The following is a 25,949-nucleotide window of genomic DNA, read 5'->3' as shown; positions in this document are numbered from 1 at the left end:
AAAAAAGTGCAAGGGTGCCAATATTTTTGGCAATGACAGTATATTGTTACGTTTGTGGGGGGTACCAATGAAATACCAAAGGGCCAGATAGGATTGTATTGGATTGTATAGGGTAGTGTTCTCCGACTGTCGTGAAGAAGACGAAACCTGTAACTTAAGTCAGCTCCGTTTGTCTGGTAAGGTTGTATGGTTATATATATATATATATATATATATATATATATATATATATATATATATATATATATATATATATATATATATATATATATACAGTATATATAAGGAATACAAGGAGTAAGGGATTGAAGGTGGATGGGGATGGGGAGGTGGGTTGGGGAAAGGTAAATTGATAAAAAGATAATTTTATGAAAGGAAAATGATTGGGGAGAAAATGAAAGAGAGGGAATTTGGAGAGGAAGGAAAAGAGAAAGTAAAATAGTTTGGGAGGAATTTCATGTTAAGAGAGGACTCGTAACGGGGGGGGGGGGGGGGGGGAGGGGGAGGTAGGTTTGAGGGGGCGAGGGGGGTTATTAGAAAGATGAGGGGCCGTCAAAATTGGGCCATTTTCCATATGTAAAATGTAGATAGCTTCCAAACAAAATATGTTGTCTATTATAATTTGCCCTTATATTGTTGCCAATGGAATTTTTTTTCGGAAATAAATAAATACCCAAGTCTACTCTATCCCAAGTCCAACTTCCAAAGCTATACCATGACCTCAAAACAACAATATGAAACATGACCTTTACACCCTGGAGGAAGATAGCATCTACGTCGACAAAAGTATATCAGCTTTCTTTCTCACCATGCAGGCAGACACATGGTCACCCCTTCACCTTTCCCTTGACAATGCTTCCCAGATATTTGATACAAAAGCAAAAGTGTAGCATGCCTGGAGGTTCACCTGCTGTCTCGGCAACTGTTCCGAACACACATCTCCCGTGCATCTTTCCCCGTCAGACCGGTTTCTTTCAAAAGGCTGAAAGAGTTTGTGAAAACCGCTTTGTATTTCGTGGAACAACACTCAACTTCAAGTTGCCTGAAATCCATTTGCGAGCACATAATTTCAGGCTCTTGACTAGCCCAACATGCTTTCCACTATTTACAAACAAACACGCTGAATACGGACATGGGGATTGATGGGGGATGTAGGGGAGACCCAAACAATCATAAAGGGGCTCAAACTGAATCTCCCCTAACCCTGAAAATGAAATATATATTCTTTCCAGCAGACGATTCTATTCAAAACTTCAGCTGCTCTAAATATTTTTTCCATGGTATCAGTTCTTACTTGGGTTCTGAACCCACTTCTGAATACCCAACCGCCGCATGCTTGTTGAAGTAGGTTGGATCAGCATCAAAAGAATTAGTACAGTTTTTTTTTTTTAAGAGTACAAATGACCAACCGAGTTGAGTTATGTCTTGCCAAAAATGTCTGACTTAAGCAACCTGGCACGGTGTGATCAAGCAAGACGTGGTCCCTCGGTGCACCCACTGTGCGGGCAGGGTTATTAGGGCGAATGGCCAAATGGAGAAGTTGGTATTTCTTTTTCTTCATCACCATCCTACCAAGCTGTTGTTTTTCTAAGACCTTCTTGAATACTCTCTCACTATATGTTGAAAAGGATCGAGCACTGGCAGTCGCACAAAGTCCTATTTTTGCAACTATGGTGTCCATGAGCTTCGGCTTGGTGGTGAGGATTGGTATTGTTGCAGTGCCTTCATTGGCACTTATGGCAGTTACTGCAACTTATTGTTGCAGTTATGGCTTAGATTACTGTGATCGCTCAATGGAAATTTTCGCACCCTGCCGACAGAATGGTGACCTGCCCAGAATTAGTTCTTCGCCACAGAAACGTTCACGACTCGTCATGAATGCCCCGACGCGATGTTCTTTATTCAGACAGAGAATAAATGCCCCGATGATTAAAAATAAGTAAAGACTGGTTTATTAAGAGCATAGCCTCCTCCACCACCGCCACCCCTACCACAATGCACGAAACAGTTTGGACAGACAGAACCTGCGCATTAAGCCAACTCCAATGAAACTACTTTCATATGACATAATCATAGCAGATACACTGCTCCGTTACTGCCAATGAGGGTCAATGCAGTCTTTAGGCCTCAAGTGGTACCAAGTGGTTTCCTTTGCTTTCTTTTGTCATGAACAATAATTCCCTTCATGATAAATATAATGCTACACAACACTGAGCTCAATTATAAAATTGAGCTCAATTTTAATCAATATTGAGCTCGGTGTTGCGTAGCATTATATTTTTCACTAATCAATTTGACCAGTTGCCTTTCTTCGATAAATATCCTTTGCATTTCTCATAAAAATGAGAATTTCATGAGAATCTCATTTAGACTCCATGGTAAAACCACATAATGATTTTTCTTAAGTTAAGTGAGTACAGTTAAAGGCAATCCTATGATGCTTATAAACCATATTATCTTCGATCATACAAAGGTCAATAAAAAGAAACAGAGTGGAATCGGCCACAGTTTCAGCCACCAGCGGTAATCAATAACCCGATGATCAAAAAGAATGAATTTTTAATTAAACTTAAAAATGGAAAAACTTAAACTTTAAAATTTGAATTTAAACTTCAAATTTTTTAAAAATATAAACTTTAAATTTTTTAGTTCAACTTTTAAATTTTAAACAATTTCAACTTGTCGGGTTTCTAAGGTTGACCCCCATGCGCGACGAAGGCAAAAATACTGTTATAAACTATTAATTTACAATGACCGTTTCTCATGTACAGACAAATCGAAAAACACCCAAAAAATTTTAACCCCACCCAGAAACTCAGAAATAAAGCAATTAAGCCAACTCGTTGCAAGTGAAAAATTGAAGCAAACCATTCGATATCAATAAGGGGTTAAATTTCAGTTTGTCATGTGCAATAATAGTGAAGATGACTCAGAGATTGTTCATTTACATAGGTGCAGTGCAGGTAAAATGTGATGATAATGAGATGCTGTAATTGGATGTGCAGTAAATTTGATTTTGGGGGTTCGTGCTACGTTCCTCAGGTATAGGGTACAATATGGAGTCACCGTGCCTTGGCTTGCTACGAATGCCCGGGGCAGACACGATGAGAAACGCTTGAAATTCTCGGCGTTCCATGACCTCCCAGTAGACCAGACGACTCGAGGTGCTTAATGTGAATTGAAGAGCGTTGGTTTATTTATTTATTTTTTAACTATATCACCTTCCTTCATTTTTCGTTTTTAACTATATCACTTTTGGAGTTAGTTGGTTATCTGACAGTGGTAGGGAACATAGCAATACTTGGTTATCTGAAAGTAAATTGAAAGATTCATGTAAACTCTCATTTAATAGATTTATTGGTCTTTGAAATTAATTTTGATGTTTGGATGCAAATATGATGATGATGACCATTTTTGTTTTTGCATCGTGATGATGCATAGGGCTGCTGAAGCAGTTTCCTAAGATATTGGGCACAATCCTGGACAGGTCACCACTCCGACACAGGCCACCTGAATGGCTCATTCATACCAGTAAGCTGGTACTCATTTTTGCTCACCTCTGTATGATGGCAGGCTGACTCAAGCCACCTGGTGTTAATTCAACGACATGACAGGGGCTTGAATTGAGGACCCTGAGATCCCAAGCAAGCTACCTTAACCGATAAGCCAACACCAGGCGGCATGTAAATATACACGTGGCAAAAAAGTTATGCATACTGACAAAATAATGATGTTTGTTAAAAGATTCTGAATCAAATTCAAATACACAGGCATGTTTTCCATTAATCACTAGACCAAGGCAATTTTGCCTTCTCAACACGTACATCACAGTAGGGGAATCAACTTGAAAAAAACACTTTACCTGGTCAAGGTTCGGAGAAGGTAACGACATCATTGCGTATTTCCATTGACCCGACTGTGTTACCGTGGCCCTTATAAGACTTGATAAGGCCGAAAGATGGCTAATTATTTGAAGGGACAATACTGGGATGGCCCTCAGTGAAATTAGACACCAACTTGGCTTACATTGGACTGTTAGCAGATTGGTCCACAAACATCAACAAACCAACAGGAAAGATGGCATGCATAACACGACACTGTGAGATCAAATAAACAACAGTTGCCATGGAAACAGCAATTTGGCATTTTCCAAGATTTTCCCCATCAAATGTTTCACATGATTGATTGTTATGCATAACAAATTTGGCTGATACATTTTCTAATTGTCACCGCAAAAGGTGTTTTGCATGTTTCGGATGTCCTTTACCTTTTGACTAATTTGGACCAAATGTTACTCACATATACAGTACTACACATACGTGCAAACAAGATGCATACGTTTCAATTTAAATATCTTGAAAAATTGTTGAGGTATGGAAATTCACAAAAGTCATATTTGAAGCCTGGTGTTGGCTTAGCGGTTAGGGTGCCGGCTTGGGATCCTAGGATCCCGGGTTTGAATCCCAGGATCCCGGGTTTGAATCCCGGTCATCGCTGAATTAACACCAGGGGGGTTGACTCAGCCTGTCATCCTTCTGAAGTCGGCAAATTGAGTACCAGTTCACTGGTAATTCCCTGTATGTCACAAGAGGTGACTAACAGGGTTGGTGGCAGGAAGGGCATCCGGCTGTAAAACATTGCTTCAAAAAGGGGACCATGGTGCCAACCCACGCTCTGCAGGGAAAAATGGCCTCTGAAGGTGGTTCTTCTCATTATTCCATGGAATCATTGTTTTACCGTTACATGGATTTTATGGCCTGTTTAGAGGGTTAGCTTGGTTTATGGTTGTGGCCTCTAAAGGTGGTTCACAAAAGTCCTATTTGAATATGATGGAGGGTGAAATTGTTGTTAGGGGTGACCCAATATGCAAACCCTGTTCAAATTTCTACTAAAATTGATGAATTTTGCTACCTTGGCCTTTGACCCTTTGAGAATTTGACCTCAAAAACTATATGCTTCTAGGTTTTGATTAGTGAACCAATTCAGTGACCCAATATGGAAATCCTGTTCAAACTGGCAGAGTACCCACCCTCTGTATGGGTTAAGATTGCACATTACTTGCTCAAAAAGTATAATCTGTATATTCCAAGAAGACTCTGCCGAAGTTTGTGTTGTGTGCGTCTAAAGGGGTGTAACGGATCTTGAGGGTCTTAAAGGGTCTTAAGCATCCAGGGGGTCTAAGTGGTGAAAGAGATATAAAAGTCTAAAGGTAATGTTCCAATAATAAGTAGTTAGAGGTCTAAATGGGTCTAAAGGTCGAGAGGGTCGAGGGGTAACGCAGTCTAAGTGGTGTAAAATGTCTAAAAGGTCTTAAAACTCCAAGAGGGTCTAAAACCTCAAGGGTCTAAGACTCTAAATGGTATGTTCAATAGTAATTGGGGTCTAAAGGGCCTAAATGAGGTGGTTTAAAGGGGGTTTAGAGGTCAAAAGGGTTGAGGCATCTCAGCAGTGTAAAGTGCCTAAAGAGTCTTAAAAAGTATAACTCTAAAATGCCTAAACGATTTAAAGGGTCTAAGTGTCTAAAAGGTGCATTCCAATATACGTAATCAATATACATAGTCAGGGACACGTAGATCGACTGAAGCTTCACCTCGTGGAAGCTTTACCTCACAAGGCTTCACATATGGACATCAAGTAAATCTGATGAAAATTGTCGGTTTACATGACCTTGACCTTTTGAACTAAAAACAATAGGCTTCTAACTGGTGACTACCTCTACCTGGTGGTTAAATTTCATGAAGATCAGAATAAAATTGCAACCTGCAGGCGATTCACATATACACAGACATATGAACAGACAAACAGACCGAATAACACACCAGACCAACCAATATACTGTACTTGTGAATCTTCGATTCCGCAAGTAATGATGTTAAAGACAGGCCTCATTCTGGACAATTAAGATGACCTCTACCAAAGAAGATGCAGCTCTGGTCATGCTTGTCAGATGTATTCCTTTTGCCACAAACACATTTTTGTAGTACGAATGGAATCTCCCTCAGAGGTTATCCTTGAAAACGGTCTGGAACCAGCTTCATGCTGCACGTTACAAAGCCGAGGAGACTGATAACATGCCCCATCTCACCCCAGAACATAAAGCAGCACCCTTGGCATGGTGCAGGGCATGTCAACACTGGAATATCGCATCCTGGAAGAAGATCCATTGGGTTGATGAGAGTCGAATTCTCCCACACGTAACCGATGGTAGAAATCTGGTTTGGCAGCATTCTAACTAAAATAGCCTGTGCACCCCCAAATTGTGGAATCCATCCCATTTGGTGGTGAATCCATTATACGGGACTGCCTATTAGATTGTAAGCTTGACCTTGTCACTGTATAAGGTTAACAGACAGGCAAAAAGTACCATAGGGACATTTTGGATCATGTTTCTGTTCCACATTTTTACAACCACCCACTTCTCACAACACCTGTTTTCATGTTTGACAATGCCAGACTCTACCACACTCGTGAATTTACTGACTTCTTGTGAAACGTTGGCAAAAAATATTGCACTGGTTTCAATTCAACAGGGTACCTTTGGGACATTCTTAGGCATATATTTAAGAAAATGGACCTTCCTGTCCAGAGAATGGCACAGTTTGAGGCTGCTTTGCACGAGGAATGGCAACAACTCCCTTTGGATCCCCCCTGGCAGCTTCTTCAGGGATGGACAGACATTCATTCTAATTGTGCTTCCACACATTATTTGTCCTCCATATCGATGAGGACTACATAGTCCGTACCTGGAGCCTTCCACATAAAAAAAACAAATGTGAAAATGTAGAAAGAAATGTGACAGGAAGAAAGATGTTGGGAAGAACCCAGATAGACAGATTTCAGCAGTTCTTCCTCAGGCAAAAACGCAACAACAATTACAAGCTGCCAGAGGTCCAGTGTCAATTACAACAGTGATACTATAGACATCCTCATTTTGTGATAAAAAAAAACAAAACAAAAAAAACCAAGTTCTGAATTTGTCTCGTCATCTGTCTAACATGCATGCTTTGCCAATACATGTGTATACTTCTGATAAATGTTATGGATTCAAATATTTTTTTCAGTATATGTGTGCTTGAATGTCTGTATATATATATATATATATACATACAGACATTCAAGCACACACATACTGAAAAAAATATTTTTGGTTTCATCAGCCCACAGAATCTTGTTTCTCACAGTCTGAGAGTCCTTCAGGTGCTTTTTTGCAAACTCCAAGCGGGTTTTCATGTGTCTTTCACTGAGGAGAGGCTTCTGTCTGGCCACTCTGCCATAAAGCTCAGATCAGTGGAGTGTTGCAGTGATGGTTGTCCTTCTGGAAGTTTCTCCCATCTCCACACAGGATCTCTGGAGCTCAGCCAGAGTGACCATCGGGTTCTTGGTCACCTCTCTTTCCAAGGCCCTTCTCCCCCGATTTCTCAGTTTGGCCGGGCGGCCAGCTCTAGGAAGAGTCCTGGTTGTTCCAAACTTCTTCCATTTAAGAATTATGGAGGCCACTGTGCTCTTGGGAACCTTCAATGCAGCAGAGATTTTTTTATTGGCTTCCCCAGATCTGTGCCTCGACACAATCCTGTCTGAGCTCTGCAGGCAGTTCCTTCGACCTCATGGCTTGGTTTTTGCTCTGATATGCATTGTCAGCTGTGAGACCTTATATAGACAGGTGTGTGCCTTTCCAAATCATGTCCAATCAATTGAATTTACCACAGGTGGACTCCAATCAAGGTGTAGAAACATCTCAAAGATGATCAAGAAAAATGGGAGGCACCTGAGCTAAATTCCAAGTGTCATAGCAAAGGGTATGAATACCTATGTAAATGTGATATTTCAGTTTTTTCTTTTTAATAAATTTGCAAAACTTTCTAAAATCCTGTTTTCTCTTTGTAATTATGGGGTATTGAGTGTAGATTGATGAGGGGAAAAATGAATTTGAACGATTTCAGCATAAGGCTGCAACATAACAAAATGTGAAAAAGGTGAAGGGGTGTGAATACTTTCTGAATGCACTGTATATGTATGGAAATGGCCCTGGTATGAAATGGCCCATATACATGTATGGAAATGGCCCTAGTGGCATAAAACTATTTAGTATAACATTAGTTATTTCTTAGTATTTGTTTCGTATAGGTGTGATCAGGGGCATCGAGAGCCATCACAGGCCCCGAAGCAAACAACCTCGGGGCCACCACCCAGACCCTTGCTCTCTTTTATAATTTTTTAAGGAACTTTATTTAAAGAAGATCCTAAATTAGAGTAGCAATGAGCTCATATATAAGGCGAAATCACAGCAGCAGCCTTTTTAGCTTACAGTACAAGTGTTGAAAAGTAAATAAATAAAGTATGAACAAATCTATTATACAAGTTGAAGTTGGTGCTCCTCATCCGTGTTGCAGACTATGGAACACACAGTATGGTCCAATTGTCCAAAGCGTAATGCAATGCTCCCGACAAACGGCCTGAAACAGTATTTAATAAAATGCACACAAGGACAAAATTATTATTTGTCCGTGTCATTTACCTGAATATTTTACCGAGAAAAACAAATGGACACTTTTATTGGCGCTGAGGAAGCGCCTCTAGCGATTGACTTCCAGCCAGTGTAACGCTAATTCCTGTCACAGGAATTCTGAGATCATATAAGTGGGCGTGGCAGTTCCTGATTGGTTCGTGTTGGGGGACTTCTGGGAGAGGCTTCATAAACAAATATCCACCATTTTATTAACTCGCATAGCTTTGAGGCCTGTTTAGTTAAGGCCCGTGCTGTCTTTCTCTCTCACACAGGTTTATTTCAATTCTAATTCGATATATCATTTCATTTTTAACAGTCGCTAACATAGTGTTAGACTCGGTTGAAAAAATTGCCAAGATATATTTTTTTTAAATCGCTGCACGGTCGGTCATACACCGCCTAAAATAACAGACGGGAAAATGGCGAGATATATTAAAAATTCGTGGCGGACTTTCCAATTCCTTTGCATTAATTAAATAAAATAATTCTGTATACTGATTTTTATTGTCATATTCTTCATTATGCCTATGTACTCTGAAATAATGAGGAATCGGGAATAACAAAAGTGGATATGTCAAATCTTACTCGATCCCATATTACATGTACTTTCATTGCATACAAATTATACTTCCTCCTAGAAATTCCATGCCCGAACCTCAGCGCAATCCAAGAGGATTCACTTGTTTATTCGTATGATCGGAAATAAAGGAGATAGCGGGACGTTTGGACCGATCGAGTCAATTCGCACCCTCGACTGTTGAACACTATTTCTCACTAAGCTTGGCAAAAAAATACGTGCAAAGATGGTTATTAATTGTTTTTTGACAAAGAGGCATTTTGACGCATTTCTTTGTAACGCACATTTCTGGTTAATAACCATTTTATGTACATAGCACAACAACCACATAACACTAAGTTAATCAAGTTAGGTTTCAAAAACATTCAAAGCATTAACACATCAGTTCTGCATGGCGGTTGTCTGCCGAATTCACAATTAAATTGTAATCCTGTAGGTATCGAGGAGGGCATCTGGTACATTTTGGTTTGTCCTCCAGACATGCCCCAGGGGTCGCTTGCTGGTTTTTGCCTGGGGGAATCACCAACGTCTTCCATGTACTCCTCTCCCCACAATTGTGAATGAACTTTGCCGATAAATTGTCGATTTTGTCATATGTTGTGCATGATTTTCTGCCCACCTCGTTGAAGAAAACCACCCGTCCCCTTTACTGCTACTGCTGTGTAAGGGTGTGGACCATAGGTGGTACTCAGCTTATTGTGTTTTGGTTGTTGGAGAGGAACTGCATCAAGTACAAGCATGTTATGAGGTGAAGCTTGGCATCCGCATTTTGTTTGATTTTTTTTTTTACTTGATAGCCCAGTCTCAGTCCAGGAGATTTTAGAAGATGAGGGATTTTGGTGAGGACTTCTCTTCCCAAAAGAAGTGCTGCTGGAGATGCTTCTGTGATGTAATGCGGTTGTATGATAATTTTGAATAAATGTCATGAGTTCCTGACACTAATTCTTGTGATCCATGCAAGCCGTGAGAAGAGCTTTACCCAGGGTCTGAAAAAAAGAAAATAACGTTCTTCCTCTGAGTTGGCTTGAGGCTAATAAGGTGTACCTTTGCAGATGCTTGATTCCATGAATGCTGCAAAGCTGTTTGAACTCAAAACTGATAAACTGGGGTTCATTGGCTGATAAAATTTAATGTGGTAAGCCATTGGTGGAAAATAGAGTTGTTAGGCCTCTAAAGACGGACTGGATAGAGGTGGATGCCAGGATAATTGCTTGTGGCCAACAAGGGTCATTCATTGGCAATGCCAAGGATGCATTTGTCAGTGGGAAATGGACCGCACATGTCAACATGGACGATCTCCCATGGATTGATTGCCCGCTTGATCATTTGTAATGGTGCAGGTTGAACAGGTGGGCTGCCACTTACCACCCAAGGTTGAATGGCTGATGTGTGCCCAAGCGGAGATCCTGTATCGTCCGTATCAGCCACCACTATGTTGGCCACAGTTTTGCTGTTGTTATACTCCAGACAGCTGTCAAATGTACCCTGAATAGGTAAAAGAGTGTTTGAACCATATGTGAAGATGGCAGTAACTGACTTGGATAGAGTGCGGTGGTAGCCATCTTGACATAGTCCATGATAAGTGTTTCTAAATTAAATAAATGAACAGGATTATAACTAATTAATTGACATATGTGGGAAAATTACATGCCCAGAAAATTACACATGTCAATTAATTAGTTATAATCCTGTTCATTTATTTAATTGTGTTTCGACGCCCCCAGTTGTGTTTGTAATAGTGGACATGGATTTGTCCCTCCCATTGGAGGAAAACCCTCTCGTGTGCAGGCCGTTGGTGCTCCTAACGTTGGCAGCGAGTTCCCCGGAAGCATTGATGGAAAGAGAGTGGCTATCATATGTGTGGGAAAATTGCATGCTTGGTCAGGGTCACCCAGATAGCTCAGATGGCAGAGCATTGGTACGATTCACCAGAGGACCTGGGTTCGATTCCTGATCTGGGCATGTAAATTTCCCACATATGTCAATTAATAAGTGTTTCTGTGCAATAGATTGACAAAAGCCTCAGAATCGAGAATCATTTTCAAAGGAATATTATCAGTTTTGACCATTACGGTGTTCCATCCCCAGTGGGTGATCAGTTCTGCATAGCGTTTTCAGTTCTGCATAGTGGTCGTCTCCCAAATTCACAATTAAACCTAAAAATCTGTAATGTAATTCTGCAGGCATCAAGACATAACTTTCCCCATGATCATCTTCAGGAGCTCCATGCATAAATCCAATACAGAGTGATCTTGGGAGTTTGAGGTTTCCAAACTGATTTCCTGGTTTCTCGTCATGCAAACTCGGTTGAAATGGTTAAGTATATGACAGTAATTGCATGATTTCCAATTTTTTGGCAGCTGTCATCATGGTACGTATGACGTAAGGCTCCACAACTATAGCAACATTTAGATGTACTTAACCTTCTCGTGATGTTGCCAGATTTTGTATTGCGTTGTTTCTACATAAGGGGCTCATTGGAAGTTTGCCGAGAATGAGTTTTTGATGTTGATGTCAAATAATAATAATAATAATTCATTTATGAGTTCACGAAGGAGACGTCTGTGCAGGCATGGCAATACACACTTATCTATGACAAGCAAAAGTGCGCGTACCCAGTAACGGGGAATGTTTAAGTTAATCTGTCAATTTAAATTATTGCGTGGACTTTAAAAAGGTTCATTGTGTTGCAGTCTTTGTTCTACTCAAGCCAAAGCTCTGAGCTACTTAGATCACCCACCACAAAATGGTGCTGCAACATCGGGTGGGGGAGGTTGGATTTGTCCAAAAAAAAAAGGGCAAAATATAGCTATTTAAAATTGTGTTACTCCATGAAGATCTGTATTAAATCTCCTTTAATCCAGACGTTCATGTTGATTTTAGATTATTGGAAGTAGTCTAGTAGGAAGACTAGGTCCCCCTGCACCCCCCGGAGATATACTTCTAATCAGTGTTTCTAGATTGGAAAAAATGTGTAGAAAATGACTAGCTATGGCCCCAAGCTGAAAAAATGTCCCACATACCATTTTTATGCAAATTACTGCTGCAAATTTTATGCAAAATTATGCAAATTTTATGCAAATTTTTGATGAGGAGTAGAGTTGAGGGGTCTTTGAGGGCTTCATCGAGGTGCTCTCGGTTGCAAGACTGGGTCATTCTGAGAAGCACAGCAGGGTCAGAGATCATGATGTTCTCCTCCTCAGTGAATCTCTCCATCAACAGCCTCTCCATTGCCTCACACACTGTTTTGAGGCAAAAGAGGGACTTTGCGTAGGCCTTTCCACTGAGAACACCTTTGAGAGATCCACTTGTTACTAGTTGTGCCTCAAAGAGAATCTCTGCATATCCAGAACCACGCATCTTGTGTCCAGTGAGCATCCCGATGTAGTTCATGGATGTGTGGAAGGGTCCAATCGTTACTACATGACTAGCAAATTCATTTGGCCAGCGCCAGATGATGGGAAGGGCTTTCATGCAGACACCCAGATCAAATGTATTCAGGACCCATCTCTGACCCACCTCAGCAGTTGCTGCCTCGGAACGCTTCAGTAGCTCACGAACAACTGCGTTGTCTGTGATCGGTCTGTGCCTGGTGCCTGCATGGCATGGCAATGGCCTGCAGCCTGTGCCTGGGCTAGGGGGTTTCACCTCTGCAACTGGTTCTCCCCCACCCAGCAAATCAACAGTCGACTACTGCACGCCTATCCACCAACCGATCACAGACAACGCAGTTGTTCGTGAGCTACTGAAGCGTTCCGAGGCAGCAACTGCTGAGGTGGGTCAGAGATGGGTCCTGAATACATTTGATCTGGGTGTCTGCATGAAAGCCCTTCCCATCATCTGGCGCTGGCCAAATGAATTTGCTAGTCATGTAGTAACGATTGGACCCTTCCACACATCCATGAACTACATCGGGATGCTCACTGGACACAAGATGCGTGGTTCTGGATATGCAGAGATTCTCTTTGAGGCACAACTAGTAACAAGTGGATCTCTCAAAGGTGTTCTCAGTGGAAAGGCCTACGCAAAGTCCCTCTTTTGCCTCAAAACAGTGTGTGAGGCAATGGAGAGGCTGTTGATGGAGAGATTCACTGAGGAGGAGAACATCATGATCTCTGACCCTGCTGTGCTTCTCAGAATGACCCAGTCTTGCAACCGAGAGCACCTCGATGAAGCCCTCAAAGACCCCTCAACTCTACTCCTCATCAAAAATTTGCATAAAATTTGCATAATTTTGCATAAAATTTGCAGCAGTAATTTGCATAAAAATGGTATGTGGGACATTTTTTCAGCTTGGGGCCATAGCTAGTCATTTTCTACACATTTTTTCCAATCTAGAAACACTGATTAGAAGTATATCTCCGGGGGGTGCAGGGGGACCTAGTCTTCCTACTAGACTAAAGGGACAATAAAGTGACTGACTATGTTGCATCAAGAAAAGTGAAATGAAAATGCAAAATAACCATTCAGCAGCTTTTCAAATGCAGCACGGAAGCATCCGCCATAAACGGGAGACAGACAAACGCACCAACAGACACCACAGTTTGCATTATATAACAGATTTGATCCTTTATTGCCTCATTGTGTCATAATACTCAAAATCACGCATTCTGACTCACAGCCAAAGCTTGGTAACATAATTAGCATTCGACTTAGATGGAGCTTGTCTGGTGTGGTGAAACACCTGGCTTTCAAATGAAACATTTTGCCAAATCTCAAATTGTTCGTTAAAATTGTTTCCCATATCTGTGAGAGTGTCAAAGACGGCTTGTCCCTTTTTACAGGCAATGTGCAGCAGGACAGCACATTTTTGTTCCCTCTCGGTAATGTTCGCAGCGGCCATGTATTCGTGGAGACACCAAGTCCAAGTTATGTGCCATTATTATTCTCATCGCTAATAATAACGTTATTTCACAATAGGAAACTGTTGTTCATTTCACATAGGCTTCAATCAAACTCAACACCGCCACAGCACGTCAACCCACCATTTACCTTCTTTCTTTCTCCCCTTCATTACTTCTCAGCCTTCATTCCTTCCATATCAATCTTCATTCCTTCCTTCCATATATTCCTTCAATTCATTCACACGATCTCCCTTACACTTGAACACGATAGTAAATGTACAAAATTCACGTTGTTTATTACTAATTAGTAATATTTATTTGTTTAGTAGTTTATAGTAATGATTTCATGTTATTATTACAGTTAATATATATATATATATAATTCTTATGTCCACAGAGGTAGCTCCAGGATTAGCTTGTGTGGTGTAAAGTGCATGGCAATGGCATCATAAAAAATATATTGTGATCACATTTGTGTTACATTAAGAGAAACCTTCAACACCTACACCCTCTTGTATGTCAGAAACTGATCTATTTGTCATATTCGACCATAACAACAACAACAACAACAACATGCATTTTAAGGCCATTTTCCCTGCAAGAGCGGGGGTTGGCCTTGCGGTCCCCATGACAATCTTCTCCATTTTGTCCTATTTTCTGCATCTCCCCTTGTTAACCCCCTTGCCCGCATTTCTTCTTCGACTATCTTTAGCCAAGTCTTTCTCGGTCTTCCCCGTCCTCTACTTCCTTCTACATTCATTTCCATCACTCTTCTCAACCAGTCATTTTCATCCTTCCTCAACACATGACCAAACCATCTCAAACTGTTTCTCTTCACAGCATCAATCACAGGCTCTATTCCCATCATCTTTCGCAATGCATCGTTTGTCTTCCTCTCTCTCAACGATACTCTGCACATCCACTGAACCATTCGCATTTCCACCCTTTCCAGCCTTCATTGCTGCTCTACGTTAATTACCCATGTCTCGCTCCCATAAACCATAACACTTCTCACACATGCAGCATACACCTTGCTTCAACGACACTCCCCTCCTCGTCAGCACGCCACTCAGTTACCGAAACGTCTTCCATGCACATCTCACTCTGGCAACCGTTGCCAAGTCTGATCCACCTTGTCCATTCAGCATGTCTCCTAGGTAACAAAATGTTTTCACACCTTCCAGGTTCACGCTGTCTCCAAGATCCAACTCAACATTTCCTCCATCTGCAGCTCCCTCTGTGCACACCATACACTTGAATGTAGCTGCCACACTGGTTAATGACTCTCTCAAACCACTACATTTTTGATGAACCCACTCAGCGCACATTGTACATTGAATGGAATTCACTCCGACACCCTTCCTGCACACAGCACACGGCCATTTCCCAGTTCTTTCCACCCCACCACATGCTTTACCACTTGCCATCACTTTCGTTTTTCCCATATTCACCTTCAGACATTTTGTCTCCATACATTCCTTCCACTTGTTCATCTTCTCCTTCAGTCCATCCATACTTTCTGCAATCAACACCAGATCATCTGCATACAACAACTCCCACGGTAAACCCTCCTTTACGTTCTGAGCCAGCACCTCCATCACAGCTACAAAATAGTAGTGGACTTAGTACCGACCCCTGATGCACTCCCACCTTCACCTCAAACTCACCACTGTTCCCGTCCTTTGTCCTTACAGATGTGCGCGCTCTTTTGTACATTGCCATCACTACTCTGATCAACCATTCCTCCACTCCTAACTTCCTCAATGCCCATGTCACTACTTCACGTGGAACCCTATCGAATGCTTTCTCCAGATCAACCAACCCAGGAAACAACTTCTTCCTCTTCTCCATGTACTTCTCCTGCAACTGCCTCACAATAAAAAGCACGTCTGTCATTCCTCGTCCTGGCATAAATCCAAACTGCATTTCGTCGATCTTCACTTTCTTCCTTATCCTCCTCTCCAACACCCTTTCCAATACCTTCATTCCATGCTCCAATAACTTTATCACTCGGTACGAGCCACACTCCTGAGGGTCACCTTTCCCCTTGTATAGAGGGACGAGGGTACTCAGTTCCCAATCCACTGGAATGCGGCCTTCTTTCACCACCAGATTACAGATCTCTGTCATTCTCTTCACACCCCAACTTCCTGCTGCCTTCAACATATCTCCCACAACTACCGTCGGCCCTCCCGCTTTTCTACGACCTTATATTCTTATATTCGGCCATAACATTCAAGCATATATAATGAGCGTTGCAAGATATGTCATATATCATATTCGACTATATATATATATATATATATATATATAAGCATATATAATGAGCGTTGCAAGATATGTCATATATCATATTCGACTATATATATATATATATATATAAGCATATATAATGAGCGTTGCAAGATATGTCATATATCATATTCGACTATATATATATATATATATATAAGCATATATAATGAGCGTTGCAAGATATGTCATATATCATATTCGACTATATATATATATATATATATATATAAGCATATATAATGAGCTTTGCAAGAACAGCACTTCAAGTCCCAATGACTGCGAGAACAAGAACAAGCAATGGACAAGAGTGAGCAATTCCTCAGGTGCGGGATCCTTGGTCATCCACACGATGCTCACATCTTCTCCTTCAACACTCCACCCATGATTTGCTGGACTTAGGAGCATGTATATCCTGCTCAAGGGCATGCTTGTGGATTGTACTTTGATATATAATTTGATCTGAGGCAATGCTGCCACAAAGCATCGCTCCTCGAAGGCAGAGAGTGATCCTCATTTCCTCCTACACAAAAACGATGGACGATATCGAGCTTCATCCACAGATAAACATTTCTGTCTGTAAAGTTCACAAACAAACTGCTCGAGCGACAGACGCAGATGTTTTGGCTAAGTTCACCAAATGTATTGTGGTGACAGGATGATGCCTGAACCATATATTGGAGCTTCTTCTTTCCTTTGCTCTGAAACAGCTGGTCGAGTCACATCCCATTAACACGTGCATTTTTCGCCGAGGCAACGGAAGACCGAGCTCAAATCTACTTTCATAGCCATTTTTCCACGCCTGGTATGGAAATGAACTCTTCCAGAGATCTTGTGCAGATTAGACAGTAATATGATGGTGACATCCCGATCAGGACTGTGTACCTGGATGACGGAGAAGGCATCATTATCGGCTGCGTGGCTCATATGCAGGGCTAGTCTCTGGTCCGCTTCTCCATTATCCTTCACATTATGATATAATATTTTATGATTAGCTGTTATTGTATAATAAAATAAAAAACGAGATGTGTGTGTGTGTGTGTGTGTGTGTGTGTGTGTGTGTGTGTGTGTGTGTGTGTGTGTGTGTGTGTTATTACTTCCACCACCAAAGGTGGATGGAGGTTATGTTTTCACCCCTGTCTGTCGGTTAGTTACTTTGAAAAAATAACTTTTTTGACAAATTTGTTGATCACTCCGGTTTGTGTGTTTGTTTGTCTCTCCGCTCACTTATACTTGCCTACAGGTCACAATTTTGAACCGATATTCACGAAACTTTAGCAAATGGTAGAATTTGTGGTCCGACAAAATCCTATATATTTTTGAGGTCAAAAGGTCAACATAGGCCAAAAGTAAACCACTTTTTACAAATTTCAAAAATCCTCAATTTTCATCCATTGACGTGAAATTTGAATAGTAATTACATATCGGCGAATTGAATTAAACTAACAACTATTTTCGACATCAACATAGGCCAAAAGGTCAACATAGGCCAAAAGGTCAACAACCTTTTCAAATTTCTAAAATCCTCAATTTTCATCCGATTGACTTGAAATTTGAATCGGATTAACATATCAGCGAACTGATATCAGCGAACAACCACCAACTATTTTTGAGATCAACATAGGCCAAAAGGTCAACAACCTTTTCAAATTTCTAAAGTCCTCAATTTTCTTCCGATTGACTTGAAATTTGAATAGGATTTTCATATCAGTTAACTGAATTCAACCAGCAACTATTTTGAGGTCAACATAGGTCACAAGGTCAACATAGGGCAAAAGTCAACAACAATTTCAAATTTCTAAAATCCTCAATTTTCATCCGATCGACTTGAAATTTGAATGGGATTTACATATCAGCGAACTGAACTCAACCGCCAATTATTTTTCAGATCAAAAGAATCCTCTACTGAGTGCCATTCTACTTTGTTCTCTTTTGTCAAGTGTTGCTCTATGAGTGATTTTTTCATTTGTCTGTCTGTCTGTCTGTCCGATTGTGAACAAGAAATCTCACGAAGTTGTGGACGGATTCGGACAAAATTTGGCAGAGAAGTAGCGTATGTGACAAGGATGAAATGATTAGATTTTGATGAAGATCCGGATCCGGATCTGGCTAGTATAAATTTTTAAGTGATTCTTCACCATTGGGAGATCGGGCCAAAAACGATGCATAGCAGGATATCTCAAAAAGTTGTGGATGGATGATTTTAATTAAATGTGATCCTGTATTGTGATTTCCTGGTCTACTCTAGGATACAAAATGTAAACTGTTCACTTGGCGGAGGTATACTCTCTACTGAGTGCACTCTCTCTACTAGAGTGCACTCTCTACTGAGTGCCGTTCTAGTTATATCTGGCTTCCTGCTGGGAGACTACAATGCAGTTATTGGTGTTTCATTTGATAATAGTAGCGCATATATTGAACAGGATCAGAATGAGAACGACAACAAGAGCAAATTTAATCTCAAACCAACAAGTGTTCGGTTGACTGATCAGCTGACCACTGCATAGCAGGTATGATATAATATATTAGGATGGTAACAACTAACATGCAGGGGTTAATGACATGACTATCATGACAACACAGTTCCTGCTTTTTATCCACTGTTCATAAAATACATACTTCCATTGAGATCAAAATGCCCTCAGGACAATGCGAGTGGGAAAAGAGATTACCCATCACCGAAGAGGCTTTCTTACAAAAACTAACAACTCAAACTCAACCACTGGCTGAACGAAAAGTTTTTCCCCTGTGCGTACACACGCATCCTCACACTGGAAAATCGCACTCGGAGCTGCAATGGAGTTTTCCTCGCCATCAAGCTTGGGCCATTTTGCTCTCGCGCTCTTTCCTCGCTCTTCGTGATTAATTCAATCAAATTTCCACTATTTTGTAGACAAAGATGTATCGGACACAGTATTCTTTATGTTCCTTTTTCCACCAATCCGAGTAGGCCAGAACTACGTGACGAAAATAAAATATTGCCATAAATTCATCCGCCTGCCTCTGATTGGTTGATGCTACCATAGCACTGAGTGATCAGGCCTCCATGAATATCAAATAGTGATTGCACCGTCTGGCTAAATAATAACCTTTTGTGGTGGAATATTGAGTGTGGAACTGCAGATGTAGACTTCACACATGCTGATCTGATATTCCAAATGAAATGCACTTATTTGCATGAGGTACGCAATGGGATTGGACGATAGAACAACTCAGCTCAGGGCCTATCTGGTGTGGACTTTTCGGTTACTGAACATATACATTTCTCGACCCATTAACCCATTTTGCTCTCCTGATCTCTAAGCCAAAGATAGTTGTTGTTGTTTTTTTTGTTGTTTTTTTGTATACAAGATCGAGGCTCGTGTAAGACCTAACATTAATGACAAAACAACAAACGGACACATAAGACGAAATTAAGGGAGCGGGAGACAAGATGGGGAGAGAGAGGGGGAAGCACACAAGTACAACATTTGAGAGCAGGGACATCGGGAGATCTGTGGGAGGGAAAGAGCTTGGGGGGAGGAGGCACGGGAATGGGGGGGTGGGGGGTGGGAGAGGTAAAAAAAACAAACACATGGACAGAGCTAGGACCTCCAGGAAAGAAGTTGGTATTTCAGAAAAGTGGATCTGGGGTGAATTAACGGGGGTGGAAAACATCAAGATGTTGGATGGGGGAAGACAAGAGATGGTGGTGGACAGCTGTTTTAAAGACCTGGCGGGAGGAGTGGGATTGAAGGAGTTTGTTCCAGAGGCAGGAAAAAAGAGGAATGAAGGAGTGAAGGTGAGCAGAAAGTCTTGATTTTGGCAGTTTAACCATCAGAGGGTTGCTGGCAGATCTTGTGCGACCTGTAGGAATATTTGGGGGACAGAGCCCAGAGAGAGCTGGGGGGTGGGGGGGGGGGGGCAAGGCCGGAGAGGAGTCGGTAGAAGACAGAAAGACCACCAACCTGCCTGCGGTGAGTGAGTGAGAGGCCCTCGGAGTTAGCTTCATCGCGGGAGATTCCAATGATTCTGAAAACTTTGGTTTCAACAGCGTGAAGCCGAGCTAGGTGTGAGGCAGGAGCACCAGCCCAGAGGGGAGAGCAGTTAATTTAAGCAGTAAATTAGAGGGGAGAGCAGTTCATTCAGTTAATTAAAAGATTAATTAATGTACTAATCGCTAAACAGAGGGACAGTTCTGATTAAGCAGTTTCTTGGAAAAGGGGATACAATCTTCAAATACTCAACATGAAATACTCAACCGATCCAGGATACTCAACCGAAGGAGCCGAAATTTGAAATTTAGCCGGAGTGTCGGTGATTACTCACCTGCTATTCACGGACACAATTGCAGATTTAAGTCCACTAACTAATGCCAGTGGATGGGACACCAGGTTTAAAGACCACCCAATGGATGAAACGATAAACGAAAGACCATCCGCCCTGCATGCGAAACACCAGGATGGCTGTTTATAGCTTGGTCGAGATTGGAACCCAGGCCAGACAGCTCAGAGACAAGTGCATATCTATATTATAATAGGAGCCGTGTCTGTCTGTCTGTTTGTCGTGTTATAACTTGAGAACGGATTAACGGATTTCAATAAATCCAACTACGGTGGATTCAGGTAACTCCCGGGAGTGTTTGTGATTAAAAAAAAAAATTGTAATTGTAAAATTGTAAAAATTGTAAAAAATTGTAAATTTTTTTTTTTGTGGGTATTTGGACACGCACGTGTCAAAACTGCAAATGTCAACACGTGACATTGGCTATCCCTGCACGGAGAGCAGGATCTCCCAGGAATCCTTTTTTTTCTTCTTCCCCCAGAGATTAGCCATCGCAGCAAACATTGGTATTTCCGTCAGCGAAGCGATGGGTCTTATTTTCTAGAACCTCTAAACTATCCTGCCAGCATTAAATAATAAAAATATAAATGTTAAATTATAAAATAATAAAAATTTAAACTTTTAAAATTTAAATTTAAATTTAATATTAAATAAATTTAAAAAAAAAAATTTAAATAAAATAAAATTATAAAAATAAATTTAAATTTAAATTTTAAATAATAAAAAATAAAATAATAAAATTAAGCATTAAATAATAAAAATGTTAAACTTTAATTACTTTTATGCCTCCATTGACGAAGTCGTCAGACGCATTATGTTTTCAGGTTGTCCGTCCGTCCATCCATGATAGGTTTTCATTACTGCAATAACATGAGAACGGCTGAAGGGATCTTAGTCAAACTTGGCACACGTATGATAAGGTAAAGATTAACTGATTAGATTTTGAGGTCACAAGGTCAAAGGCCAGAGGTCACGTTCGGTAAAAATCCTGTTACCACGATAACTTGTGAACCAGTGATGGGATTCTGACCAAATTTGGTACAATTATGTAAAATGATGTAAAGGTGAACTGATTAGATTTTGAGGTCAAGAGGTCAAAGGTCAAAGTCTGTAATAGGTCTATAACTTGAGAACGGCTGAAGTGATCTAATTCAAACCTGGTACAGGTATGTATAATGATGTAAAGATTAAGTGATTCGAATTTGGGGTCAAGAGGTCATAGGTCAAAGTCTGTAATAGGTCTATAACTTGAGAACGGCTAAAGGGATCTTATTCAAACTTGGTACAGATATGTATAATAATGTAAGTATGAACTGATTAGATTTTGGGGTCCCAAGGTCAAAGGTCAGAGGCCATGTCAGGTAAAATTGTGATAACTTGTGAACAACTGAAGGGATTTAAATTAAGACTTGGTACAGGTATGTATTATGAAGCAAACCATGAACCGATTAAATTTTTGGGTCAAGAGGTCAGAGGTCTCAGGTAAAAATGTGATACTTGTGAACAGCTGAATGGATTTAAATTAAACTTGGTACAAGTATTATAATGATGTAATAATGTGGCGGGAGGCATATCGGTCGACGTCGTGACGTCGAAGAGCGTTGTTCTAATTTGGAAAAGCTTTAGTCAACTATACTAAGTGTTTTTTGGTCAAAAGTGACAGTGGTGGCAGAATGAAGTATCAGGATTTCTCTGCTTTAATACTGGCTTTGTTTACATTAATAGTATGTAATCAACCTTTTTTATATTCTCCAGCTGATGATTGTGCAAAATTTGAGAATATCTTTCAAGACTAGTGGCGATGTAAACATTTGTAAATCCATGTGACCATTGTAGATTGTGCCTTTTTGAATAGTGGTCTGCGGTGCTAACATCTTGTGCATTCATTCTGTGCAGAAAGCCGGCGTGATGTGGAGGCTCTTGCTGGTGGCTGCTCTCGCCTCTCTCCTAGGCCATACGGTGACTCCCGCTGAACCCGTAACGGTTCCACCAGCTGCTTTGCTTGCACGCCTCCTGCGTGAGGCCTTGTTGCGTAGTGCCCTCCATGCATCCATCCCTCACCATCGCTCAAAGTTACAGCAAGCTCAATACAACAAAGAAGCAAGTGAAGGGGGGAGACTTTGGACTGCCGGGGAAGCAACAGGTCGGCGGTGGAGTGGAAAGGAAGTGGCAGGAAGGCGGTGGAGCAAAGACGAAGTGGCTGAGAGGAGTTGGGTTGGAGAAGAAGTCGCCGAAAGCCATTGGGCAGGAGAGGGTGCAGAAAGATGGTGGAGAGGAGAAATACCAGAAAGGCAATGGATTGGAAGAGAGGCAACAGAAAAGCAATGGAGAAGCGGAGAAGGGTTATCAGGTTGGCAGTGGAGATTTGGAGGAGCTCAAACTCCAGAAAAGCGTTGGAGCATTGAAGAAGCACTGATTGAGGAAGAACGAACCACAGAAAGTGCGCTTAGCTCAGGAAGAGTAGTTTTCAGTGATCGCAGGCCGGTGATTCCACCTGGTTCCATAGTTGTGGAGGCTGATGCAGCTAATGTTGACGGTAAAGGAAACTCCTCTGCCTCTGCTGCCAGACCCCGACGGTATTCCCAACGCCGTGTCCACCGGGGCGAGTATTCTGTCTGTGACAGTGAAAGTCATTGGGTCACAGACAAGAAATCTGCGTACGACATCCATGGGCAAAAGGTGAACGTCAAGGAGGAGTTTCGTGCTGGAGGCCGACCGCTTCGTCAGTACTTCTATGAGACTCGATGCAAGGAGGTTGGCAATGTATCCTGCCGGGGAATTGATGACCGGTACTGGGCTTCACGTTGCAAGACAACACAATCGTATGCACGTGCATTGACATTGGACGAACGTGGACATTCAGTTTGGACATGGATACGGTTGGACACAGCATGTGTCTGCACGCTCACAAGAAAGTTTGGCCGGTACTACTAAAAGAGCCGGCATTGAGAGGCAGGAATGAGGACATTCATTTTAAATTATTCCTTCTTAAATTATACAGCGTGTACAGTGATGATATTTTATTTTGCGCTCCATTTTATTTATTAAACACTTCGCATTCCATTCTATCACTTTTGCATTGTTTCTTGTTTGTTATATACTGAGTGGGTATTCAGTATAATAATGGGAGGAATTACAGTTCTCTCTCTTTCTCTTCCTCCCTCTCTCTCTCTCACTCTGATCAGGTGATCTTTGGACACAAAACATTTTGAACCCGCCGTCTGGAAGGGTTCTGTTTAGATTCTCTCTCTCTCTCTCTGTCTCTCTGTCTCTCTGTCTCTGTCTCTGTCTCTCTCTGTTCTCTGTCTCTGTCTCTGTGTCTCTCTCTCTGTCTCTGTCTCTCTCTTTCTCCCTCTCTCTTAACAATGGTTTGCATTTAAAGTTCATGTTTACATTGAGGCTGCAGTATCCATGAGAGCAGCTTGGATTGCACTGCCTTAAATTCAACTTCTTTAACTATCATCCTTAATCACCTCCTGGTCTTTTTATTTATTGCCATATACTTGTGCTCTTCGTTTTTTCTTGGCCTAAGTGAAAAGTAGCATCAACCTTAAGATTTTAGGGCCACATCGTTTGGGAACGACAAACTAATTAAAATGCAACTTCCAATGGGCATTCTATCTTGTTTTTTTCGACCACAAAAGCCCTTGGTTTTGTTTGTGGACCTTGATGGGATGTACAGGTAGTAGACAAAAACATGAAAACACCTGAGTAAATGATGGATACTAAGCATCGGCTTCCACACAGGTGTAACCCATGTGTTAATTCAGCAAATAACATCCCAGCATGCTTAGGGTCATGTGTAAAATGCTGCACAGGCCTGGTTGCCTATAATTATGGCTAGCATGGCTGCAAGAGGAGATCTCCGCCCCCAATACCCCCATCCGCAAAGCACTTGTGATCGCCCAGTGGTTTGATGAGCATGACACTGATGTTGTCCATATGCCATGGCCTTCTCAGTCGCCAAATCCGGACCCAATTGAGCATTTATGGGATTTTCTGGAATGATGCATCACTCCAGCAGAATTCCAGACGTTAGTGGACTCTATGCCACCGCATACAGGCCGTACTGGTCCCACGTGGTGGCCCAACACCCTAGTAAGTGACTCTACATTGGTGTTTCCATTTTTTTGTCCACGACCTGCAGATCAGAGAAATGAAAAGACAAGCACATGAGTGACAACGGTCTATATGGGTGAGCACAATATGGTGTTTCACCACATCTTGCAGAGCTTGTTGTATAACTTAGAAATTACCGGTTCTTTCTGGAATTTATGGTTTTGTCCGAGCAGTTTATATATTTTTTATGACATATTATCTGTCACGTTCTCTGGATATATTTTCCGAAATTGATTTTGACACTCCCTGAAATGTCGTTTTTATTTATTTATATTTTAATGTCATTGTTTCCAAGCATGTCATGAATGTGTACCTTGGATTTTTTTTCACCTCCAAAAACATCAAACTTGTGGCTACATAAGTTCAAAAGATTGAGCTAGAATTATTTTTGTGGGTGTGGGAGGGAGGATGGGTGGCTGAGTCGAGAAATTTGGTGAAAATGTATTTCAGCCCATTTGGTGGAATGGGAGGGAGTGGAGACCACAAAACAAAGGGCATAGAGCATGGGATCATGGTTTGGACAGCGATACAGACTTATTAGGGAAGAGAAGTTCATTTTAATTTATTTTTCTCATATTCGATTACCAGTTCAGCTTTCTTGTTTTGCTTGATCGTGTCAAACCGCATGCTATGTTCATGCTATTTGTCTGCAGCTTGTCCAATGCAGTATTCCAAAAAAAATTAATAACAATAATAAAAAACCCAACCCTCTTTTGTGTCATGCTTTCAAAGAGATGAGGATTTTCCTGGGAATATTATGAAGATATTTCTATTTTATCTATTTATGTAACGGTAATAAAAAATGTGCTGGCCTGTTATTGGGTTGTTGTTGTGTTTTTCACCTTTGACACCATAAACAACATGGCGACTGTCTTTATTGTAAGGTCATTTTGATATAACTCTCCACTTGTATCCTAGAATGAGATGACACAATGCATGGAAGACTATTGGCATCATCTCTCTTGGGTGCATTGTGTTTGCAAATTGATTGGAGTGATTCTCATCTGGAATCGTGGTTTTCATCATGACATGTTTCTTTACAAGATGGAGGTTCATGGAAGAGCAGGAAATGGGGAGTATTAAAGTTTTGTTTTAAATTTTCATTACTAACTAGTGAAGGCAAACCAGTATGGCAATAATTGAGTCCACAGTGATTCGGACGAACAGTGAATCAGGTGTTCCTCTCTCATATTTTGAGATGGTCAACAGGACTGCTGCTAGTTTCACTTGGAAGAAATGGTGTCCGAACAATGGGTCCTGCAACATGAGAAAGGCCCAGCACACACAA

General features: G+C 41.2%; 1 protein-coding gene across 1 annotated transcript in view; it reads left to right on the top strand.

The window, feature by feature from the left end:
* The window catches only part of LOC137430643 (neurotrophin-3), a 113,831-nt gene extending 88,359 nt beyond the window's left edge, over positions 1 to 25,472 (top strand). Inside the window, exon 2 of the mRNA XM_068121437.2 lies at positions 22,439 to 25,472. Coding sequence (XP_067977538.1) covers positions 22,451 to 23,476 — 1,026 coding nt within the window. The 5' untranslated portion in view covers positions 22,439 to 22,450 and the 3' untranslated portion in view covers positions 23,477 to 25,472. The remainder of the gene's footprint in view (positions 1 to 22,438) is intronic.
* The last annotated feature ends 477 nt before the right edge of the window (positions 25,473 to 25,949 follow it).

This window comes from Myxine glutinosa, chromosome 7 (assembly GCF_964187855.1).
Source record: "Myxine glutinosa chromosome 7, kmMyxGlut1.1, whole genome shotgun sequence".
NCBI lineage: Eukaryota > Metazoa > Chordata > Myxini > Myxiniformes > Myxinidae > Myxine > Myxine glutinosa.
The sequence above is the reverse complement of the archived record's forward strand: the minus strand, read 5'-3'. Positions and strand labels throughout refer to the sequence as shown.